This window comes from Bombus vancouverensis, unplaced genomic scaffold (genome assembly GCF_051014615.1).
Source record: "Bombus vancouverensis nearcticus unplaced genomic scaffold, iyBomVanc1_principal scaffold0024, whole genome shotgun sequence".
In the NCBI taxonomy this organism is placed as follows: Eukaryota; Metazoa; Arthropoda; class Insecta; order Hymenoptera; family Apidae; genus Bombus; species Bombus vancouverensis.
In genome coordinates, this window is record NW_027468915.1 from 1347539 (window position 1) to 1372780 (window position 25242).

General features: G+C 38.1%; 2 protein-coding genes, 1 long non-coding RNA gene and 1 pseudogene across 9 annotated transcripts; 1 reads left to right on the forward strand and 3 right to left on the reverse strand.

The window, feature by feature from the left end:
• LOC117162415 (very long chain fatty acid elongase 6 pseudogene) overlaps window positions 1-23740 on the reverse strand; it is an 87791-nt pseudogene extending 64051 nt beyond the window's left edge.
• On the reverse strand, window positions 513-3144 carry LOC143304150 (uncharacterized). 5 transcript variants are annotated; one of them, XR_013060848.1, is made up of 7 exons: window positions 2870-3119; window positions 2562-2657; window positions 2207-2485; window positions 1863-2131; window positions 1683-1779; window positions 1416-1520; window positions 515-1338 (listed from the first exon to the last, which is right to left on the reverse strand). It is a non-coding gene; the product is annotated as an uncharacterized LOC143304150 (long non-coding RNA). The 5 variants fall into 5 exon arrangements; XR_013060846.1 differs by having other exon boundaries at window positions 516-767; window positions 912-1520; XR_013060847.1 differs by lacking the exon at window positions 515-1338 and adding an exon at window positions 3130-3144 and having other exon boundaries at window positions 1506-1520; window positions 2870-3053.
• On the forward strand, window positions 3161-15949 carry LOC143304148 (omega-amidase NIT2-A-like). 3 transcript variants are annotated; one of them, XR_013060843.1, is made up of 5 exons: window positions 3161-3256; window positions 14214-14398; window positions 14793-14961; window positions 15157-15442; window positions 15594-15949. XR_013060843.1 is itself a non-coding variant. In XM_076626515.1 (4 exons), exons 2-4 carry the CDS (start codon window positions 14315-14317, stop codon window positions 15131-15133), a joined length of 300 nt encoding a protein of 99 aa, XP_076482630.1. In that variant the 5' UTR covers window positions 3161-3256; window positions 14214-14314; the 3' UTR covers window positions 15134-15949. The 3 variants fall into 3 exon arrangements, 2 of the variants coding, with proteins under 2 accessions (XP_076482630.1, XP_076482629.1); XM_076626515.1 differs by having other exon boundaries at window positions 15087-15949; XM_076626514.1 differs by having other exon boundaries at window positions 15157-15949.
• Window positions 3609-12880, reverse strand: LOC143304149 (venom serine protease Bi-VSP-like). Its single transcript, XM_076626516.1, has 5 exons — window positions 11829-12880; window positions 11393-11444; window positions 11124-11321; window positions 4334-4655; window positions 3609-4005 (listed from the first exon to the last, which is right to left on the reverse strand). The coding sequence occupies exons 1-4, from the start codon at window positions 11847-11849 to the stop codon at window positions 4552-4554; spliced, it is 375 nt and encodes a 124-aa protein (XP_076482631.1). The 5' UTR covers window positions 11850-12880; the 3' UTR covers window positions 3609-4005; window positions 4334-4551.
• Window positions 23741-25242: the final 1502 nt, after the last annotated feature.

Genomic DNA, 25242 nt, shown 5'->3' on the forward strand with positions numbered 1-25242 from the left:
TAGGAATCGACAATATCGCATAACGGAATGCTGTGTTCTACGTATTCTATTTTTGTTACGAAAGTGGTACAAACGAAGTCCACATAAGAATAGTACAACAAAATCGGTTGAGGTTAGGTTATCGTGCAGATATCGCGGCTTTTGCATTGGAAATCACGCAACTGCCAGTCTCGTCGTTCCTTGTAAACGAAAGAAAGGTATTGTAATCAGTCGGAATTAACATAAAACTCGTCGTTTCATAATAATACTGTGCATTGTGAATATGCTATGATTTGGTTTAAAATAATAAATAGTCCATTCTTGCATACTATTGCTCCAGCTTTACTTGTATTTTCGATATTGGTATAAATAGAAAGACAATTAATGTCGTTCGAGTCTATTTTCGGATCATTTATATTACGTTTAATCCATATAGTTATTATATGAGACATAGTATCGTAAAATTTGGAAGAATAAAACGTTCGTACAGGATGTACATTTTATAAGAACTCCAACAAATCTGCGTGTGCACCTAAAATACAAACCGATAGTGATTGTTCATAAGTTTATATACATTATCTAATGTCAATCGAAGGTATCAATTCTTTTTCTCCATAAGAGTACTTTTTCATTTATATGTGTTCAAAAATACATGTGTTCAACCGTGAAGCATATGTCACCTACAACGAAAAAGAGTTTTCCTATACTTAATATTTCCTTTATATACCTATGAAAGTCTATTCTTCGTGTAGTATGAAATTATGAATAAATCTGGAATATTGTTCAATCTGAAAAGAAAAATAACTTATTGACATCATTCATTGATACGAGATTCAGAATGTTTGTTTTGTCTTGCAGAGAAAGAAGGCAGCCCTTTCTTTTAATGTGAAATAGAAAGCGAAAATTTGAAAACAGATTTTTTGGAAATTTACTTGCAAATATCGTTTTCAATATCGTGATTTTCTTCCCAATGGTACTGTACTTTCAAATTTTCCAGTATCCCTCTAAAAACAAAAAGTCGAACCTCGTTATTATTAACATAGGCATTACAAGGAAGAGAAGTATTAGAAAGCAGCTCCTTTTTATTATGGATTTCTTTATAATCATGTAAATAAGAAATTCCAGAAATTTTTTCCTCAAGAATTTAATTCTTGTGTTTTGATTGATAATTATTACACTGCATACTAACTTTTCGCATACTGTTCGCGTCTAACAATTTCCTAATAATAACTACTTCAAAATTACATATGTTCTTGCACGAATTCAAAAGTACGTATGATACAATTACAATTGATTCTAAAATAATAATTATTTAAAGATATTAAGATACTAATTAAACGTTTCACTATATTTCAAAATCTGGAACAACAAATTTTTATTTATAAAAAATGAAACTGTCTTTATATATTCTTTGTCATGATGCTATTTCTTATTACCATGTCGACATTTTTTAAAATTCATTTTGTTATCTCTACGCAATATGAAAATTCATATACTGCTTAATATTTTTTACATATTATCCATCCACCGCATGATATCTCCTGAAAAATCAAAATATTAATGTTATATTATTACAATGCTTCTTAAATTTCAATTTTTGACAAATTTGAAATCCAATATATTTTGCACAATTATTATTTATCAAAAAATTCTAAGTTAGTAACTTTCTTTTCAAATGGCAAATAACATATACTTTGACTTACCTGTAACTTTTTGCTCCTAATCATCATTTCCTCTTATAGAACATCATTATTGTTCTTATAATTACTACCAGTGTCATAGATATTGTAGTGGCTACAACTGAATTAATAGAAAATGATAAATAACTGTGTATAACACTAACACATAACTGTGTATAACAATGACACATAACTTTTACTTACATATCAGTCGATAAGGGATTACTGTGATATCCTGTTGATGTTTCTTAAGGCACTTGATTAGGTGCGATACGGTATCATTCCTTATGGTATACTGTAGATAAGTATTTTAGAAAATGACAAGAATAAATCTAAATTATTCAGAGGTTCCAGTTTCGACTTAGACATAAATACAGGACCATTTGCAAAGAAGAAAGGGTGCGTTTCTACAGCCTCGTTATAGTAACCATGAATACCAATCTCTGAATTACTGGTTACTAAACATAAATATCCTATAAAATTTAATATATTTCTTTAATTTTTAATACATACATGAGTTAGTAGTTCTAAATTATGAATCATCCTACCTGTGATATTACACTTTTCCTTATAATATCATCACTCAAGTGAACAACATTAAGATCATGTAAACCATGTCATCCTATCTTACTGTGAAGATACTTAGTTATGTTATCTAACATTATAAAAATATCATCACATTCAAGTCCTTTTATTCACATCACATGGCCACGACGATCTGGTTCTTTGTTATATAATGTTCTAAAATTTGTCGTACATATAGGATGTACAAACCGTGATATCAAGGTATCAGTTCTTCCTTCCCAAGGGACAGTTTCATTAAAATTCTGATAGAATTAAAGATTAATTATTAATATTCTAACAATCATATATGTTAAATACATTATAGTCAACGATATATACCTGAGCGAATGTAGGGGTGATTCCTTGATAATTATAAATGTCATCAGCCCACATTATTGTGCCACTTCTTTGTACTCCAGCCTCTAGATTAACAGCCTAAACAAACATACAAAATTTTATAGATGCTGTACAAAATATAGTATATATGCGCAATATTGAAGCGTTCAAGGGGATATAAAGGTAATGTACATCACATACACGTGTACTCTCATGCAACAAAATACAATTAGATTTAATAGTATAAGCTCTTTTATTCATCATAATAGATTGGAAATTTAAGTGTCTTACGAGGGTGAGTAAAAAGTTACCCGCTCTGTCGGTGTAGAATTTATTTTAAGCAATTATCAAAAAAGACATACATCATTTTTTGACATAATCACTCAATTTCTGTATACACTTTGTCCATTTGCTGAAGGACCTTCGTATTTTCTCATTAAAAAATGTTTTGCCTCCGACCACAAGAAACGAATCACAGCATCCTGCACTGTTTTCCTGCAAATCGCCATTGCAAAGCGCCATTACTCGCGCAACGGTCACAAACGAATTGACGTAACACAATGAAACCTACGCAGCAGCACTGAACAGATATTGACGTCATACGAAGAGTGCAGATGGATCAATACGGTCGACAGAAGTTTTAAGTATCTGGAGTGCGGATAAATTTTTTCCGAGAGTCGTATAGGAATCTATAATCTGTAAGTACACCTTTGGCTGAATGGAAATTTCACTTACATATAGTCAAAAATGCAGAAACAGTGTATTGAATTGGAAAGTGATAAAAAATAAGTGAAGTTTCGAGGTTGCATGTGATTGCATGAGTACACAGGACGTTTTTAGCGAATAAAAAATAATTTTGAAAGACACGAGACTTATCTTGTATTTTATGCACTCTCTGTGTCCGAATTTCCAGAAGCTCTCTATCTTATGAAGTGTTTTAGATTAGCCGGAAAATTTTGTATGTACATACAAGAAGTATACGATCTAAGTGGAATATTCCATTATTCTCTTGATACAACAGAAACGAAATTTACAGAACTTCTCAGAAAGTTGGTTTATTATTACCAAATTAATAGAATTAATATACGTTTATCATCTTTACATACCTAAGTCGTGGAGGTTTATCGTGCGTAAAAAATTAGTGTCGTTTCAAAGTTACATTTCGTACATTTTAAGCCTATAATTTGTAACGTACAAAAAATGTAAATTTGAGCTGTTTCTTATCTCCACAATAAGAAAATCCAACTTTACGTTTTTTACACAATGATATTTATGGAACAGTAATATCATATTATTGCATCGCTTGGAGAATGAAGTCAAGGTACGATGTGACCCTAGTGTAAACGCTGGGATACCCAGCTGTGCCGCACTTATAAGCATAAGACACAATACCTATTAAATACGAGGTTAATTCATGTTGTATCAGCAGTGGTCCGCCGCGGTCAGCCTGAAAGGATCGTTAAATTTTTAATCAAAGATACTGAAATATATCGATCGAATTGTATTGAAATTATACTTATATACAGTAATAATCTTCTATTGATTTGTGTATTGAAATACTCCAATTTATAATGTACATGTTATATGTATTTTGAGCAAAACTAAGATTAGAAGGAAATTAGATTAAATACCATAATGAGGTGTGAGAAGTGGGCAAAACTATTGAATTGTGTTTATCTATTATTTCTAATGTTTAAGACGTCGATTTGATGTTAATTCGAATTGACGTGTCTTCAGATACCGTATAGTTTGTAGTAACTCTGTAACTTAATTACCGTACAAGAATCCTCTCTACCCTGAGCATGCTAGGCGCATATTATACCATCAGTGATATCAGGTGCATTAGGAAATTTGGAATAAGCTATTTTGCATTCGGCGTTCTTAATCACTGGCATTTGTACTTCCATTAATGCATTACGTCGTGGTCATCCTACGAAGAAAATAAGAAAGATATTTAAGACTGGAACTGTTTAATTTTATTATAAAAATGATATCACTTACTATATCTTAATGCTCCCCATCCAGCAACAAGGGGGTTATAGCCGACGAAGTTGCTCTTTCGTAGGGGCTCTTTCGTACAAATGGGATATACGTACCCTGAAAAATAAAAAAATAAATGAAAATGCAGGAAACGAATGACCAAAAGTATGAGAAAGAATTGTACACGCTTTATGACACAATATATGTGTACAGTAAGAAATTTCAGGATATGATACTTCAGTAATACTCAATAGCATATATATATATATATATATGTCGGATCACGATTCGAATTTTGGGCGCGCGACGACTCTTCATGTGGACTAGTCATCGTTTCACAAAGCCGAGATTTTATTTACACGTATATACAGGTCTATCACTAAGCTTAACAAATAATAAGTACAACTAATAATAAGTCTAACAAACACTAAGCCTAATGAATAATACGATCTACGAATAATTAAATTAAATAATACTATTAGCAATGTTTGAGTTCAAACGAATCCACGGTCACCGGGATAACTCCTTACTAAGCGAAACTAACTTAGACGCAAATGCGATCGTCGAAAACGCTCGATGTATCACTCTCCAAGGCAATCGCAAGAATGCCAGCCTCGTGGAGATTTTTCTCCCTGTACGATTGCATTTTGTTTTCTATACCCGTTTGGAAGCATCGAGAAGGTTCCAAACGCCGTTGCTAGGCACACTCGTTGGAAGCATCGAGAAAGTTCCAAACGCCGTTGCTAGGCAGTTTCTGCCTGGAGTTTTGGTTACTAAATACAATGTATGTCCCATTGCATCGGCACCTCCGAGGCAACATCACACGTGGCTCGGCCCGCTCTCGAGGCCGCATGCCGCCACAACCACACTTCTCGGAAAACACATACAACCACTCCAGACCTCCGTTAGATAAAACATCCATCCCGTGACCGTGGCTACGTTCAGCGACCGATTGTCACCTCGAACCCAATCTCGCTTATTACAAATCTTAAACAATTACAACTATAATAAAATCTAGGCTAAGGTACTAGAGGATGTTCCCAAAATTTCCAAGGAAGGGCTTCGGCTTTCCTTTCATCTCCGACACGGCCATCCTGACTATCACACGTCCTCGGGTGTACCTTCGTTAACAAAACAAAAGGAAACAAGATTAGTGTCATTGTGATTAGCATTCAAAGTGCCAGTTGCATTCTGCGTGCTTTCAGTCGGGTCGTAATGACATGACGGACCATTCTCGATTTCACACCCAAATGGGTCTCATCCTTCGAATCGCACATACTCTCAAAGTTCGTTACATAACCAGCTTCGTAACACGATCGCTGTCAACACTAGACCGCCTCCAGCCTCGTGACATTGTCACTGTCGGTACTAGACCAGCTCCAGCTTCGTGACATCGTCGCTGTCGGTACTAGACCAGCTCCAAATCCGTGACATTGTCGCTGTCGGTACTAGACCAGCTCCAACCTCGTGACATTGTCGCTATCGGTACTAAACCAGCTCCAACCTCGTGGCATTGTCGCTGTCGGTACTAAACCGGCTCCCAGCTTCGTGACATCGTCGCTGTCGGTACTAAACCGGCTCCCAGCTTCGTGACATCGTCGCTGTCGGTACTAAACCGGCTCCCAGCTTCGTGACATCGTCACTTCCAGTGCCTGACCGCACTGAACTCCATCCCATGGCCGCACCTGGGCTCATATAATTCTACGATCCTCTGGGATCGGGGTACTCACATCGCCATGGTCACTGTTCTCGTCATCACAACAGACATCCAACTCCGCAGGAATGCAACTATCCGGCATTTTCCTTAACCTGTCATGACTGTACTTGTATGACCTTTTCCCATCCAGTGTTTTCAAGGTATATCGGTCTCCTTCCAGGACCTCCGATATCACAAACGGGCCCCTGAATTTTGGATCCAATTTTGTCTGGTTCCTTTCTTCATTTTGGCGTAGTACCAAATCACCGGGATTAAACCTAACTACTTTAGCTTTGGTTTTATCGAATCTCTCTTTGTCATACCTAGCACTAGTTTCCATCTCTTTTATTGCCTGCTGTCTTACACTGGAGATATCTATTTCTTTTTCCTCGATGTTATCAGGTAGTAATAAGTCATACGGTCTTGCTGCTCTACCAATCAATAACTCTAAAGGACTCGATTTGGTTACGCGGTTGATGGTGCAATTCAAAGCCAATTGCATCTCCCCGATCGCGTCTTGCCATGAGCGCCCGGTCGTTTCCACCGTTGTGAACATATTTTTTAACGTGCTCATAACACGTTCTACTTGCCCATTGGCCCTACTTGCACCGGTCGCGATCAAATGAACTTTGATTTGTTTGCTTGCACAGAATTCTTGAAATTCCCGGCCCGTGAAACATCTACCCTGATCTGCTATTATCCGACAGGGACTACCGAACAAAAACACGGCGGACTTAAGTGCCTTGATAACGCTAAGCGAATCCAATTTGCGTGTGTGATGTAAGTGCACGAATTTCGTAAAGGCATCGATCAAGACGACGACATACTCTTTCGAGTCATTCTTGCCACTCAGCTTGCCCGTTATGTCCATATGCACCGTATGCCACGGTATGCCGGTCTTAGGTATAGGATGCAGTTCAGCCTGTATTTTACCTGAACTAGCCTTCGAAACTCTACAAGCATGGCAGTTCTCGACAAATTTGCGAACATACTTCGCCATTCCCTCGAACCAATAATACTCATAGAGCTTCTCGAGCGTTTTATCCCATCCTAAGTGCATAATTGACTGATGCACATGGTTGATGACGGACCATCTAAAACCTCTCGGAACAATGGGTAAGCAAAGGGTTCTGCCCTTTCGTTGTATTTTACGGTAAAGTGTACCGGATCGCAGTTCGTAGGTATTCGCGATATCTTCCGCGAGCTCTTCGTTCTGTAATTTATTAACGATTTCGGAGATTTGCGGATCGCGACGTTGTTCCGCTAATAGCCAGTCTTCGGAGATCTCGGCCAGATTAATCTCTTTCTCTGCGACCTTGTCTATCATACGGCGATTCAAGTCTACGGGGTTTCGCGAAAAGAAATCTACGTGGGCCATTCGTTTACCCTCTCGATACATGATGTCAAAATCGAATATTTGCAAATAAGCCCACCACCTATAAACCCGGTCGTTTAAGTTTACTTTGTTGCTGGAGGCTTTCAAAGAATTACAGTCCGTAACTACTATGAATTTCCGTCCATGTAAGTAGTGTCGGAAATGCTTAACGGCGCTTACTACTGCTAGTGTCTCCAGCTCGTACGAATGATACCTAGATTCCGCGGGACTGGTCCTTTTACTATAATATTCGATGACTCTGTTTTCCTTTTCGACTCTATGCATTAAAATAGCTCCATACCCCTCCGAACTAGCGTCGGTATGTAGCTCTATGGGACGATTGGGATCAAATATCATTAACACCGGCGCGTCGGTCAGAACGGAAATTATCTGTTGTCTTATCTTTTCGTGCCTGTCCGTCCAAGTTATGTGCTTGTTACTAGAAGTGAGTGCGTACAAGGGTTTCATCACTTGCGAAAATTTAGGAATAAATTTCCGGAAGTAAGAGGCCAAACCTATAAACTGCCTAAGCTGTGTGACGGTCGACGGTGCAGGTAAAGAATTCAAAGCTTGTATTTTTCCCGGGTTTGGACGAACTTCTCCGTTACGAATTACATATCCCAAATAAAGTACCGACGTCTTCAGAAAAGAACATTTAGCGAAATTGAAAGAAAATCCGGCGTTTACGAGAGTGTTTAGTACAGTGTGCAACCTTTCTAGAGCTTGATCTATTGAGTCGGCGATTATTAGAACGTCGTCCAAATAAACAACGACATACGAATAAGCGAGGTCGCCTAAGGCCTTGAAAATGGCTCTCTGGAAAACGGCTGGTGCATTTTTCAACCCAAACGGCATCGTCACGTATTCGTATTGACCGTCGGGGGTAACGAACGCAGTATATTCCGTCGAGTTAGGGTGAATGGGAATCTGGTGAAATCCGCTAGCCATGTCCAGGCTAATGAAGTATCTCGCACTCTGCAATCTCGCGATTTGGTCAGCAATAAGGGGTAAGGGATACCGATCCGCGACCGTATTTTTATTCAGCGCTCGAAAGTCTACACACAATCTGTCTGAGCCGTCCTTCTTCTTCACGAGTATTATAGGGCTCGCGAACGGCGAATTACTAGGTTTTACAATTTGTGCTTTAATTAATTCGTCTATCCTCTCGCGTACTATTCTTCGCTCTTCCACGCTAAGCCTGTAAGGGCTTCTCTGCACGGTGACGTTGGGATCGATTAGCCGTATTTCCAACTGGCCCGTACTGACGCGAGTACGCGGGAAACCCGTAATGAATGATTCTTTAAATTTTTCGAGAACAGAGATTAATCGATCTTTATAGTTACCGATCACATCAGTGTCAACCTCGTTAATGTTGACCGCATCTTCCGCGACTTTACCACAAGCGTTAACGACCTTTGTTTTACAAATAACGAGGCTATTTTGCGTGATATTTACGTCGAATCCCTGGCTCAAAATCTCGCGACCAATCATGACGTCGTATTTTAGGTAATCGTCAGCAAGGACATGAAAAACTATCTCCAATGTAAGACCGTTAATACAAACAGTGGACAAAATCTGAAGTGTACTCTTAATACAAGTATTCCCGATCCCCCGCATCACTACCACATCGGTTATTCTTTTACCCGAAAATTTCGAGGCTAGGGACTCTTTGATTAACGAACACTCGGCCCCAGAATCAAAGTAAAATGGATACGACTCACCCAGATGGCTTAATCTACCAGCCGGAGCTTCTACTACACAGGAGTCGATCCGGCGTTCGTCAATGGAATCGTAGTTTCTTTTCCGCGATGATGGGCAATTAGGCGCGATATGTCCCTCCTCGTGGCATTTGAAGCAGGTCACCTTCGACGATGCGGCTGGTCGTTTTTCCTTCGGGTTTCGTATATCCTGCTCCTTCCCCGTTTGTGTTTGCAGGCGACACTCCGTTCTCCTATGTCCGTGAGCACCACAGCGGTAGCACTTAATCCGAGGAACTGATAGCCTGCTGCGTTTAGCTTCAGGTTCCGTTAGTGAATTTCTTGGCGAAAATGTCGGCTGATCGTTGTAAGGGAGAATCCTCATTTCATCATGAAATTGGTCCTCCGTCCTGATATTATTCGCGAGCGTTAGTCGCCGAAAGCGTCGATCTTGTGAACTCATCATATAAAGGGCGAGGGCATTGATCACTTCGGGCATCGTTAGATCTTGCAACTTCATCTGCAGCATGGAGCGGAGGCGACTACCGTACGCTCCCGGAGATTCAGTCTCCGACGGTCGTTCTCTGGATATCCTTATTAACGCCGAAGCGGCTGTCTCTCTGCCACCAAAACGCGAAAGAAATTGTTCCTTAAACGTTGGCCAGGTAAGCTTTCCACCGCGCACCATTTGTGAAAGCCAATGCGCAGCAGAACCCCTTAGGGCGCGATTTAGAGCGGAAAGTAACGCACTCTCTTGCATCGGGTGGTCTTTCAAAATCAGATCAGCATGAGAGCACCACGCGGATGGATCGGCGCCCGCGCCTTCGGGGTCAAAACGTGGTAACGTTGCATCCTTAGATTCCGTACTCGGTCGTTGCTCCCCCGGTTTGTGCGCTAGCGTCTGAATTAACTCGCGCATAAGGTCCATTTGCTCTTGTAGCACTTTAAACGGTTCTGATCCCACTTCTGATGTCGGATCACGATTCGAATTTTGGGCGCGCGACGACTCTTCATGTGGACTAGTCATCGTTTCACAAAGCCGAGATTTTATTTACACGTATATACAGGTCTATCACTAAGCTTAACAAATAATAAGTACAACTAATAATAAGTCTAACAAACACTAAGCCTAATGAATAATACGATCTACGAATAATTAAATTAAATAATACTATTAGCAATGTTTGAGTTCAAACGAATCCACGGTCACCGGGATAACTCCTTACTAAGCGAAACTAACTTAGACGCAAATGCGATCGTCGAAAACGCTCGATGTATCACTCTCCAAGGCAATCGCAAGAATGCCAGCCTCGTGGAGATTTTTCTCCCTGTACGATTGCATTTTGTTTTCTATACCCGTTTGGAAGCATCGAGAAGGTTCCAAACGCCGTTGCTAGGCACACTCGTTGGAAGCATCGAGAAAGTTCCAAACGCCGTTGCTAGGCAGTTTCTGCCTGGAGTTTTGGTTACTAAATACAATGTATGTCCCATTGCATCGGCACCTCCGAGGCAACATCACACGTGGCTCGGCCCGCTCTCGAGGCCGCATGCCGCCACAACCACACTTCTCGGAAAACACATACAACCACTCCAGACCTCCGTTAGATAAAACATCCATCCCGTGACCGTGGCTACGTTCAGCGACCGATTGTCACCTCGAACCCAATCTCGCTTATTACAAATCTTAAACAATTACAACTATAATAAAATCTAGGCTAAGGTACTAGAGGATGTTCCCAAAATTTCCAAGGAAGGGCTTCGGCTTTCCTTTCATCTCCGACATATATATATATATATATATATATTAGAGGACTTACTCGAAAATGGCACCTCCTCCACCAATCTAAGAATGGCAATATTATGATTGTGTATGTTATCTATTCCATCCATATGTGCACAATGTGCTGCGGTCAAAACATGCCTAGCCGATATCAGGGAACCTCCGCACTTCCATAGTGGTTTGTCTGGGTTTCGGGGATTATGAAAACCTAATGCAGCGATCCATGGCCAAGCGCCTAAAATGCAATAGTCATAGTTGTGAATATACATAATTTTTTCTCACATAACGAGTAACAACGATTATTACCTATTCGATATTCGATCATACAGCAGACGATAAGTACATACGTACAAATACTCTGAAATAGAGATTTGATAAAGACAGAAATTAAATTTTTATTCCAGTGGAATACAAATTATTAAATAATTCTATATAATTTCTATTTGAACTATACTGAACTATAAAGTTCAAACGTGTAATTTCTGCCCTAACAGTTTTTGATCTCTATCCATATTATTACTCCTATATCAATTTTTTATTTCAAGCAAAAAGATACTCTTCCTAACATGAAGTAAAAGAAAGAAATAATTCAAGTTAATAAGTAAAGCTACTACCGATAAAATCATAGCATTATTATTTAGTCTAATTGAAATGTACATTGATGTGCTGTTTAATGCCTTTAAAGTTCATTCTTTGCAGTAAATGGCTTATTATTAATCGGAAAGAAAGACATAAAACGTACCAAGTTCAGCTGGTTTACCATCGACCACCCTGGTATGAGAGACGTTGCTAAAACCACAGTATGGTGGTCGCCAAGCCTTATACTTATACACAGTTTTTATTAAAATTTCTCTCTTCTCTTTGTTTGGATCGCCCGGACAGCAAACGATCGTAACATTGCCCTGGTATCTGCACACTGATCGTCTATAAAAATCGGTGGCTGTACGGTACTGTATCTGCCATATTTCTTGCAGAGGTTTACATTTTCTGTAGTCAAGGCACCTGCCTTCTTGATTGTCCGGTGTGGTACATTCTGAATCAAACAATTTTAAGACATTTATACAGTTCAAAGATGCGTAAGAAAGCGACACCGATTACTCAACTTTCGAAGTAAAAAGCCGATCAAGTCCACCGGATTGCCCTACAGACACGTATTAATCCGTAAGAGTTATTCATCATGTTGATAATAATTATCTAAAGAAACTTTTCACGTGAAAATATAAAATTTTAATTGATTAGATATTGTGTTAGCCATACTTAAGAAAGAAAATGAAAATGAATGAAATGAAAGAAAAGGACTACCTTCAACCTCATTTTTTAAATAAACACTTTGTCAGTTTTGCGGTAAATAAATTCTTAGGAATTCAGGACAGTTTTTAGTGAATCATTTTGTTTCGACCGTTCGCGGAGAGACGCGATCGCGAGATAGCACGTCAACGAGAGTTGTAAGTTCCCGTTACGATTAAATAATCGACGCCACGAACTGATCGATCCCCTTATTTCGATTATGATAATAAGGGTAGTTCAATGAAATTCCACAGAATTAACACAAATAAATTAATGTTTATTTCAACAACTTATTAACTAGAAAGATATAAATGGAACAAAAAAAAATGTAACTGCGTTTTGGTTGATAAGTAATGCGCGACATACCACATGTGTTGACGGTTCGACTTCTCGAAAAGTTCTGAACGCCTTTCGATTTTCTTCGTTTTTTCTGGAAGGCGACCCCCACTACGTTCGGATCACGCCACATTCTTTTACGCGAGGTAAAATACGGGCCACGAGTCGACGTTTCTGGAAGTCGCCCTGCTTAATGAACCATGCGCTTGCCACTACAATGTTTGTTTGCCGGGCAGACGCGACGATCCGTCTGCGACATTATAGTGCCGCGATCGATAGTTAAGAATATGACCTATGGTAAGCCGCATGGCGTAACATTCTCCCCCCGTTGAGAGGGTACCGATCAAACTAGCGAGGTGTGGCTGAAATTCCCATCTTATTTCGTCTCGGTGGCTAGTTGGTCGGGTTTCTCGAGATCGGGTTGAATTGGCAGTGGGACAAGCCTTTTGACGCCCCGATCCAAAATGCTCTTTGCCGTCTGAACTGTAGCTGTCCGGATGACACCATCGGCGCCTGGATGAAGCTTGATAACTCGGCCCAGAGGCCAATGCATGGAGGGAACGTTGTCCTCTCTGAGGATGACGATTGTGCCCTTTTGGATGCTGTGTCCACCCTTGCTCCATTTATTGCGGTTGGTTAGCTCGTTCAAATACTCCTTATGCCAGCGGTACCAAAAATGTTGTTCAAGCTGTTGGATATGCTGCCATTCGGAGAGTCGGTTCGATGGAATGTCTCTGAAATCTCGATCACGTAAGCACATTAATGAATCGCCAATGAGGAAATGTCCGGGAGTGAGGGCTAGGAGATCATTTGGATCGGTGGAGATAGAAGTTAGCGGGCGGGAATTGAGGACTGCTTCTATTTCTATGATAAGAGTATTACGGTGTTAAGCTCATATGTTTCTGTTTCTCCACTCGCGCTGCGCCATAATATCCTTTGATATTTCCGATCCTCTGGTCGTACGAGGAATTGCCGATACATTTTCTCGATGTCGCCAGTGAGTATGTACTGATGAGCGCGGAATCTAATTAATATACAAAATAAATTGTGAATTGATTCGAGAATATAGGATTTCCCCATTTTCATGATTATCGTGATTTTTGTATAAATATATTTTTTAAGATACTAATAATTAGGTACTTATAAATTAGTATTATCAATTATTTTGCATTTATAATTCCGCCTCTAGTATAAGTGTTAATTGAAAACTAACTTTATGTTTCAAAAAGTACTAGCAAAGTCGTTGAGTAACAAGCCACTGATGCTAACACAAATAACATTGTCGTAATTAAATATTTCTAAATATTCATTTTTCATTTTGAACCTGTAGAAACAATTTATTATATATACTATTAGCTAAGTAATTGCATATTTAATTAAGTCGAAATATAAAACTTAGTTATTTTGATAATTTAGAAAATAAAAAACTGACAAACATTTCAATTTAATTTATGGTTGGAACAAAAGACAGTTATTTTTCATTAATTGAAATATTGCAATGCAGAGTACTTTCCAAAATACGCCGAGAGTATTCCTGATGGTGAAACGAGCGTTGCTTCATCGAACGCAGCTAAAGAAAACAACATCTATGTAGTTGGTGGTACGATGCCTGAAATAGAGGGCGATAAATTGTACAATACCTGTACTATTTGGGGTCCCGATGGAACTTTGATAGCAAAACACCGAAATGTAAGTAATATATTCCTTTATGGCTTTGAATTTGAAAATATTAGGGTGAAGAAAGTGACTCTATCTAGGAATAATTTAGGAATATACATATGTACATACGTATACTATAACCAATTCTATAATTTACGGTTTATAAAATACGTTATGATACGGGAAACGCCCATTTTTGTTGTAATGTGTAATATAAATTTTTCACATACTTAAAATATTATTATATTTATTTCTTCTCCTTTTTAAACATTATTAAATGATAAGATTTTTTAATAAAAGAAAGTGATAAAAACGCTGTCAGTTATTAAATAAAAAATAATTAAAGTTTAGGAGTTGGTAACTTTGATATTAAATTACAAAAGTTGCAGCAATAGAATTAGCGACTACATTTTTATGTTATTAGGTACATCTATTCGACATCGACATTCCTAATAAGATTACTTTTCGAGAGAGTGATTCACTCAGTCCTGGTAACTCCCTAACGACGTTCGATGTGAAGGGCTGCAAAATAGGTATTGGCATTTGCTATGATATTAGATTCGAGGAAATGGCACGCATTTATCGGAACAAAGGTACAGTAACTTAATCGATCAATACTTAACTAGCAAAAAATTAAATATCTTTCTTAAATATATTCTATATAAAATTAATATAATCTGTAACTCTGTATAAAAAGAAGCTTAATTTAAAAATCCAGTATGTTTGCTGAAAATGAAACAAATAAAAGAATTAAAAGCACAATAAGAGGACTGTCCTCGCATATTCAGAAATGATGGAATGCGAACCGTGCAACTACGAAGTTAATTGGTATTCGGTGGCTTCATATTTCCTGCTTCTATATGACCTGCTTCAATATGACCACTGGACCACTGCACTGGTCATTACTTCAGCGTTTCAGAGCGAATGATAATCAATTATACGTTGCCTGCATATCACCGGCTCGTGTTCCTTAAGCAAGTTACGTCGCATGGGGACATACACAGTTGACCAATCCCTGGGGAAAGATTCTTTACGATTTGGAAACTCAAGAGAATATGGCAGTCACCGATATCGGTAATTTACAGCTTAAAATTAAAAGCGAGAGATCCATGATGTAATTAATTTTTAGTCTCCTTAATTTATCGATTTAGCCATCTTCCTCTGTATTTGTTGAATTTATTAGTAAGCATTACTTATTACTTCGTATGTTTCTTTTTTCTATCAGATCTAAAAGTTGTTGAGGAAGTAAGGGCTCAGATACCTACATTTTCTCAGAGACGTACAGATTTGTACGACACTGTCTGTAAGAAGGAGTAACTCTACACTAAAACAGAAAATGTTTTTTTATAATATTTCTACTACGATATCCTTTTTTTGTGAATTATTACTAATTTCTTATCATTTGTACTAAATGAATGACTCAATTAAGAAAACCAAAACGTTATAAATAATAATCTGTATATCTTGTGTATCAACATGTAATTGGATATTATAATAATATAGGAATGCTATAATAATATAGGATAATAATATAGGAGAATAATAATATAGAAAAAAATACATGCTTTTAAACACCTTTAATATCGATCACATAAATTGTTATAATTCACAATGATTACGCATACATAAAAGACCCCTTGATAGTAAAATTTACGATCAAAAGGCAATTACGTATCGTTTAACAACATTTAATTTATAACACCTTTTAAACATTTAGACAGATTAACACATAACACTTCTTATATATAAACATCAATTCGAAGTTATCAGCTTGGAGAAATTGGTCGATTAATACCTGTAGATTGTCTGTCTCGTTGAAAGACTTAAAGAGAGCAAAAACATGATAATGCCGCTAATATAATATTCCTTCTTTCTTGTATCTGTCTGCCTCTCAGGTCGTTTTACTAATTACAATAAGTAATTTCGACTTCTTTGCGCTCTCTTTTAACGCATTCGAGACCGAAAGAAATTCATATCAGTCAGTAGGCAAGGGTATAATATACATATTTTATATATAACTTATGTAGTAATGTATATATCTTGTTAATTTCATATTTTTTTCAATATAGAATTATTATATATATATATATATATATATATATATATATATATATATATATATGTCGGGTTAACATTAGGATTTAAGGCGCGTAACGATTCTTCGTTTGAATTAGCCATTGTTTTACAAAACAGAGAATATATTTACACGAATAAACAAGGTTTTACAAATATTATGAATAATGAATTTTTATAAATGATATGATTGATTAACAAATGATAAATTAAATTATTAATTAGATTAAAGAATAATAAGTTTTATCGAACAATAAAAGAAACGAATAATATATCTTACGATTTACTAATTTAACGAATAATGAAAATTAACGATTGATAAATTTACAAATATTGAATTTAATTTACGCTATAAACAATGATCCGGGGTTCAAACGAATCCACGGTCAACGGGAAAACTTTAAACAATTTTATAACACAAAAAATACGTTTGCCGAATCACTCGGAAAAATTACTCGATGTATCACTTTCCAAGGCGATCACACGAATGCCTCTCCGATTCAAATCTTTTTCGTAATCCGACTGCATTTGTTTGTTATATTCTCGCTGGAAACATCGAGAAGGTTCCAATCGTTGTTGCTAGGCAATATCTGTCAGAAGTTTGTTATATACTCCTTGGAAACATCGAGAAAGATCCAAACGCCGTTGCTAGGCAGTTTCTGTCTGGAGATTGATTCCTCATACAACGTGTGTCCCATTATATCGACATCTCTAAAGTACAATTCTATGTGATTTCTAGGGAGAACAATACAACCGATCCACACCTTCGTCAGGCAAAACGTTTATCCCGTGACCGTGGCTACGTTCAGCGACCAGTTGTCACCTCGAACCCACTTTCGCTTTTCACAAATGTCAAACAATTACAGATGACAATTACTTAATTACAGTTATGATAAGATCTGGGCTAAAGCATTAAAAGGCTTCCTCAAAATTGCATAGGGAAGGCTCCGGTTTTCATTTCATCTCCGACACGGCCATACTGACTATCACACGTCCTCGTGTGCAGCTAAAATACAGAGTTTTAACATTAGACTCGGTGTAACTGATATTATTTACCATTCGATTAGATGTTCCAAATAAGTCAAGGGTCCAATTCAGCAACAAAGCTCTGTTCAAAAATTTGACAAGCAAGGAAATGAAAAAGAACTCAAATTAGTGTTATAGTTTGTATTCAAAGTACCAGTTGCACTCCGTAAATCACCAGTCAGACCGCAATGACACGACAGATCATTTTCGACTCCACACAAAGATCTCAGTTTGTTGAATCACATAACCACGTTGGATGCATAACAATAAGCACAAGACACCAGTGAGGATATTATAGAAAGCACAGGGCACCAGTGAGGATATTATAATAAGCGCAGGGCACCAGTGAGGATATTATAGAAAGCGCAGGGCACCAGTGAGGATATTATAGAAGCGCAGGGCACCAGTGAGGATATTATAAAAATACAAGCACTACACTGGGAGTGTTATAAAAGGCGCATACACTACACTGGGAGAATTATAAAAGGCGCACACACTACACTGGGAGAATTATAAAAGGCGCATACACTACACTGGGAGTATTATAAAAGGCACATACACTACACAGTATATTACTATGACCACAATGCGGCGTTAATGATTCCCAGAGATCAATGTGCTCGCATCGTTATTATCACCGTCGCTGTCATCACCGCAGACATCCAACTCAGCAGGAATACAACCATCTGGCATCTTTCTCAACTTGTCGTGTCTATCCTTATATGACCGTTTGCCATCTAGAGTTTTTAAAATATATCTATCCCCCTCTAAAACTTCCGTTATCACGAATGGACCCTTGAATTTCGGATCTAGCTTCGTTTGGTTTCTCTCCTCGTTCTTACGTAACACAAAGTCACCGAGATTAAACCTAACTATCTTCGCTTTCGTTTTGTCAAACCGGTCTTTATCATAACTGGCGCAAGTCTCTATGTTCCGTATCGCTTGTTGCCTTACATTGAAGATGTCTACTTCCTTTTCCTCAATATTATCAGGCAACAATAAACCGTAGGGCCTAGCTGCCTTCCCAATTAATAATTCCAGAGGACTTGATTTGGTTACACGATTGGTAGTGCAATTCAAGGCCAGTTGTATCTCCCCAATCGCGTCTTGCCAAGATCGCCCGGTCGTTTCCACCGTCGTTAACATATTTTTCAGCGTACTCATAACACGCTCTACCTGTCCATTGGCCCTACTCGCACCAGTTGCTATTAAGTGAAGTCTAATATGTCTATTCTGGCAGAAATTTTGGAAATCTTTACCCGTAAAACACCTTCCTTGGTCTGCTATTACCCGGCAGGGATTGCCGAATAAAAATATAGCGGACTTAAGTGCTATAATGGTATTAAAGGAATCTAATTTACGAGTATGATACAGGTATACAAATTTCGTGAAAGCATCAACTAAAACAATGATATACTCTTTCGAGTCACTCTTACCACTTAATTTACCCGTTATATCCATATGTACCGTATGCCAGGGTATGCTGGTCTTAGGTATGGGATGTAGTTCAGCTTGTACTTTACCTGAACTAGCCTTCGAAACTCGACAAGCATGACAGTTCTCAACGAATTTGCGAACATATTTCGCCATTCCTTCAAACCAGTAATACTCGTATAGTTTCTCAAGCGTTTTATCCCAACCTAAGTGCATAATGGACTGATGCACATGATTAATGACGGACCACCTGAAACCCCTTGGGACAATGGGCAAGCAAAGAGTTCTACCTTTTCTCTGTATTTTCCGATGGAGTGTACCAGACCGTAATTCATACGTATTCGCAATATCTTCCGCGAGCTCTTCATTTTGCAACTTACGGACGATCTCAGAGATTTGTGGGTCGCGACGTTGTTCTGCTAACAACCAATCATCGGAGATTTCAGATAGATTGATTTCTTTCTCTACAATTTTGTTGATCGTACGATGATCCAGATCTACGGGATTTCTCGAAAAGAAATCTACATGGGCCATTCGTTTGCCTTCCCGATACATAATGTCAAAGGTAAAAGTTTGCAGGTAAGCCCACCATCTGTAAACCCTGTCATTTAAATGTACCTTGTCACTGGATGCCTTCAGAGAATTACAATCAGTGACAACAAGAAATTCCCGACCGTGCAGATAGTGACGAAAATGCTTGATGGCGTTTACCACTGCCAGCGTTTCTAACTCATAAGAATGATATCTAGATTCCGCAGGGCTAGTCCGCTTGCTATAATACTCAACTACTCTATTTTTACCTTCGACCCTATGCATTAGGATAGCCCCAAATCCTTCGGAACTAGCATCCGTATGTAGTTCTATTGGATATTTGGAGTCAAAAATCATTAGCACCGGCTCATTGGTCAGAATAGAAATTACTTTTTGCCTAATTTTTTCATGTTTATCCGTCCAATTTATGTTCTTGCTACCGGAAGTGAGAGCATACAAAGATTTCATTACCTGTGAGAATTTAGGAACAAATTTTCGAAAGTAAGAAGCTAAACCAATGAATTGCCGGAGCTGTGTAACAGTCGTTGGTGCGGGCAAAGAGCTCAAGGCTTGTACTTTACCTGGGTTTGGTCGGACTTCTCCGTTATGAATCACATAACCCAGATAAAGTACTGACGTCTTCAAGAAAGAACATTTAGAAAAGTTGAAAGAGAATCCGGCGTTTACGAGGGTATCTAGGACGGTGTTTAATCTTTCTAACGCCTGATCTATCGTATCGGCAATAATTAAAACATCATCCAAATAAACGACAACATATGAATAAGCAAGATCACCTAAGGCATTGAAAATGGCCCTCTGAAAAACAGACGGTGCATTCTTCAATCCAAACGGCATCGTCATGTATTCATATTGACCATCAGGAGTAACGAACGCGGTATATTCAGTCGAATTCGGGTGAATAGGAATTTGATGAAACCCGCTGGCCATATCCAGGCTTATAAAGTATTTCGCCCCTCTCAGTCTCGCGATCTGATCAGCTATGAGAGGAAGAGGGTACCGATCCGCGACGGTGTTTTTATTTAATGCTCGGTAATCTACACATAATCTATCTGAACCGTTCTTTTTTTTAACAAGTAATAAAGGGCTTGCGAATGGTGAATTACTCGGTCTTATGATTTTTGCTCGGATCAGTTCACCTATCCTCTCTCGAACTATTCCCCGCTCCTCCTCACTGAGTCTATAAGGACTTCGTTGCACGGTAACGTTGGGATCAATTAAACGAATTTCTAATTGACCCGTATTTACACGATTCCGCGGAAAACCCGTAATAAATGACTCTTTGTATTTCTCGAGAACAGAAATCAATCGATCTTTATCGTTACCAACTACATCAGTGTCGACCTCATTAATGTTGATCACATCTTCCGCGACTCTGCTACAAGCGTTAACTATTTTTGTCTTACAAATATCGACACTGTTTCGTGTAACATTCACGTCAAAACCTTGGCTCAAAATTTCACGACCAATCATGATATCGTATTTTAAGTAATTATCAGAAAGGGCATGAAAAGTTATCTCCAATGTAGAACCGTTAATACATACAGTGGATAAAATCTGAGATGTACTGTTAACACAAGTATTCCCTATGCCTCGCATTATTACTACATCAGTCGTTCGTTTGCCAGAAAATTTCGAAGCTACGGATTCTTTGATTAATGAGCATTCGGCTCCGGAATCGAAATAAAATGGGTACGACTCACCCAGATGACTTAATTTACCAGCTGGAGGCTCTACCACACAGGAGTCGACTCGACGTTCATTCTTGAAGCCGGATTTTCTGTTCTGCAGTTGTGGACAATCAGGTGCGATATGACCCTCCGCACGACACTTGAAGCAAACCACCTTGGACGATGAAGCTGGACGGTTTCTTTAGTGGTGTTGTGTATCCTTTGTATCCTTTGTATCCTCCCGCTGTTCACTACGCATCCTCTTGCGACACTCCGTTATTTTGTGTCCAAGAGTACCACAATAATGACACTTCACCCGGTAATGCGATAACTTGCGTCGTTTAACTTCAGGTTCCTCCGATGTATTTCCTAACAAGGTTGCCGGCAGATCGTTGTAAGGATAAGCTCTCATTTCATCATAAAATTGTTCCTCCGTCTTGATATTATTTGCGAGCGTTAATCGATGAAAGCGTTGATCTTGTGAGTTTAGCATATAAAGAGTTAAGGCATTGAGTACTTCGGGCATCGTTAGATCTTGCATCTTGATCTGCAGCATGGAACGGAGGCGACTACCGTAAGCTCCTAGAGTTTCGGTCTCCGTCGGTCGTTCTCTGGACATCCTTATTAATGCCGTGGCGGCTGTCTCTCTGCCACCAAAACGCGAAAGGAATTGTTCCTTAAACGTTGGCCAGGAAAGTTTTCCACCGCGCACTATTTGTGAAAGCCAATGTGCAGCAGATCCCTTTAGGGCACGATTTAAAGCAGAAAGTAACACACTATCTTGCATCGGATAGTCTTTCAAAATCACATCTGTGTATGAGCACCACGCGAATGGATCAGCGCCCGTGCCTTCAGGATCAAAACGTGACAACGTTACATCCTTAGGTTCCATACTCGACTTTTGCTCCCTAGGCTGAGTCATCTGGTTCATGATTTTCATGAGTTGTTCCAAAGTGACACTTGGGCTTGATCCCACTTCTGATGTCGGGTTAACATTAGGATTTAAGGCGCGTAACGATTCTTCGTTTGAATTAGCCATTGTTTTACAAAACAGAGAATATATTTACACGAATAAACAAGGTTTTACAAATATTATGAATAATGAATTTTTATAAATGATATGATTGATTAACAAATGATAAATTAAATTATTAATTAGATTAAAGAATAATAAGTTTTATCGAACAATAAAAGAAACGAATAATATATCTTACGATTTACTAATTTAACGAATAATGAAAATTAACGATTGATAAATTTACAAATATTGAATTTAATTTACGCTATAAACAATGATCCGGGGTTCAAACGAATCCACGGTCAACGGGAAAACTTTAAACAATTTTATAACACAAAAAATACGTTTGCCGAATCACTCGGAAAAATTACTCGATGTATCACTTTCCAAGGCGATCACACGAATGCCTCTCCGATTCAAATCTTTTTCGTAATCCGACTGCATTTGTTTGTTATATTCTCGCTGGAAACATCGAGAAGGTTCCAATCGTTGTTGCTAGGCAATATCTGTCAGAAGTTTGTTATATACTCCTTGGAAACATCGAGAAAGATCCAAACGCCGTTGCTAGGCAGTTTCTGTCTGGAGATTGATTCCTCATACAACGTGTGTCCCATTATATCAACATCTCTAAAGTACAATTCTATGTGATTTCTAGGGAGAACAATACAACCGATCCACACCTTCGTCAGGCAAAACGTTTATCCCGTGACCGTGGCTACGTTCAGCGACCAGTTGTCACCTCGAACCCACTTTCGCTTTTCACAAATGTCAAACAATTACAGATGACAATTACTTAATTACAGTTATGATAAGATCTGGGCTAAAGCATTAAAAGGCTTCCTCAAAATTGCATAGGGAAGGCTCCGGTTTTCATTTCATCTCCGACATATATATATATATATATATATATATATATATATAACTGTACATAATACATTATAGAATAACATAGTATATAATCTTATATTTTAAAAATATGAGTCATACTATTTAAGATTGTCATCGATTTAAAATCAAAGTATGAAAAGGATACCCCGGAGAGAGTAAAACACAGAATCATTCTAACTAAACATTCAGATCGTACCGACACCTAGGTATCGTCTTACAATTAAATCTCGGTCTCGAATGGATTAAAATGAAATACATACTTGCAGCTTCAACATCTTCAATATCGAGGAGATTCAAACTTTACAAATAAATGTAAATTGCGATGTAGAACAAAGCGATGTAAAAAGGGAAAAAGGAGGAAAGAAGGAACAGGGAAGCAAAAAGAAGAAACGAATTTTTCATTTTCTCGAAACTGGATCAAGTTTCAATGCGTTAAAAGAGAGCGCAAAGAAGTCGAAATTACTTATTGTAATTAGTAAAACGACCTGAGAGGCAGACAGATACAAGAAAGAAGGAATATTATATTAGCGGCATTTTTGTAGCCATTATATATGGTTTCGATCGCATAATTAATCAATTATCAGTATCAATTTACCAGTCTTTAACGGAAGGACAAAAAGAAGAGCAGACGGCACACAGACCGCAATCATGATCATTTTCAAGTAGAATCTCAAACTGCCGTACATCTTCGAAAACTTCGTTAGTCGTAAGGGATCAAAGGATTATGTCCGCGCTGCGGAAAATAGATGAGAAGCGGCTATTTCAACAACCACCGTGTAGGTACTGCACTAGCCAGAAGTATCTGCGACAGAAATCAGAATACACTCGTTTTCGCATGGTTGGATCAATTTCGCGTGGGACTAACGCGGGATAATTGCTCAACTCACGACTTTAACCAGCCCGCTTGATTCTCTGTAAATGCTTGAAATTGACGCTTGGATTCTTTCCAGATTAACTAGCTTTGCTCCTCCCTCCCTTTATCTATTTTCTTAGATCGACTTAGACTGCCACAACATATTATCTTTCTTCTTTTCTTTTCTTTTCTTTCCTTTTGATCTTTTAAAGCCCTAAATCGCTGACTATTTTGTATACTATATATTTTGTACACTCAATTACTCTGTAAGTCATAAGTACATATGTTTTATAACGTTATTTGTCATATTTCAGTTAAACGCCAGAAAAGCCAGAAATATATTTTCAGCATGTTTTAACGCGCCCCTGGCAAAGATCTCAAAAACGAGTTGCGGCACAATTTAAAGCGACAAATAGCATCGCGTGTCTCGTTGTGGTAACACACGGTTCGCCAGCTTTTTAAAAGCGCTCTCCGTCTGCTTTTTCCTCTCTTCCCTGTCTCTTCGTTTTTCCTTAACAAGCGAAACCATTTTCGCGAGGACGAGAGTACGGAAATGACGTACTGGCAATTTTGTTTTGTGATAATACAAGCAGCTCGGTTTCAGTGAATTAAACTTGGCCCCAAGCTTCTACTTATCTACCTTCCTTTCCTTTATTTTCCCTTCTATATCGGTTTTGCGGTTTTCCACATTTCCATCACAATAAACCATGTTTTTTCTCGATTTTACATGTTAGCCAATGATTCACGGCAAAAGCGTCGACTGTAAAAATATTTGTAGTTGCAATAGCAACAAGTATGTTTTCTCAAATAGAAAATATTGGGAGCGTACACGCTGGCAAAACAATTCATGAATAGCTCGTCCTCTGCTTGTTATTTGTTTCGATACTGTTAGCAAACAAATTCATGAAACATACTGGTATAGCGTAAAATGAACATAAAAGTTTTGCGTACACTTGAGAGCTGAACTTTGGTTGTTATACGTATATTATACATATACGCACACAGTTATGTATATGTATATATATATATAGAAAATTCCTTAGAACTTTGAGCTTAATAACATATTAAAATCATTAACATTAAGGAGGTGAACTTTACTTACCAATTACCAAAGTTTCTTCCGCCAAATAATACATAAAAATTGAAAAAGATAATGTAACTAGTTTTAACTTTTTTTTGTGTTATAATTTGAATCACTCGATTTATCCGACTGAGGATGGTCGATCGCAATCTCAATTTATACGTATTCTCATCGCATGAAATAGATCACACGAGGGATTTTCAAAAGTCAATGGAATATTAATCGCGATTAATTATTTGTAGGTGTATTCTGTGCGGCTAAAGCAGTCACCTAATGAATTAT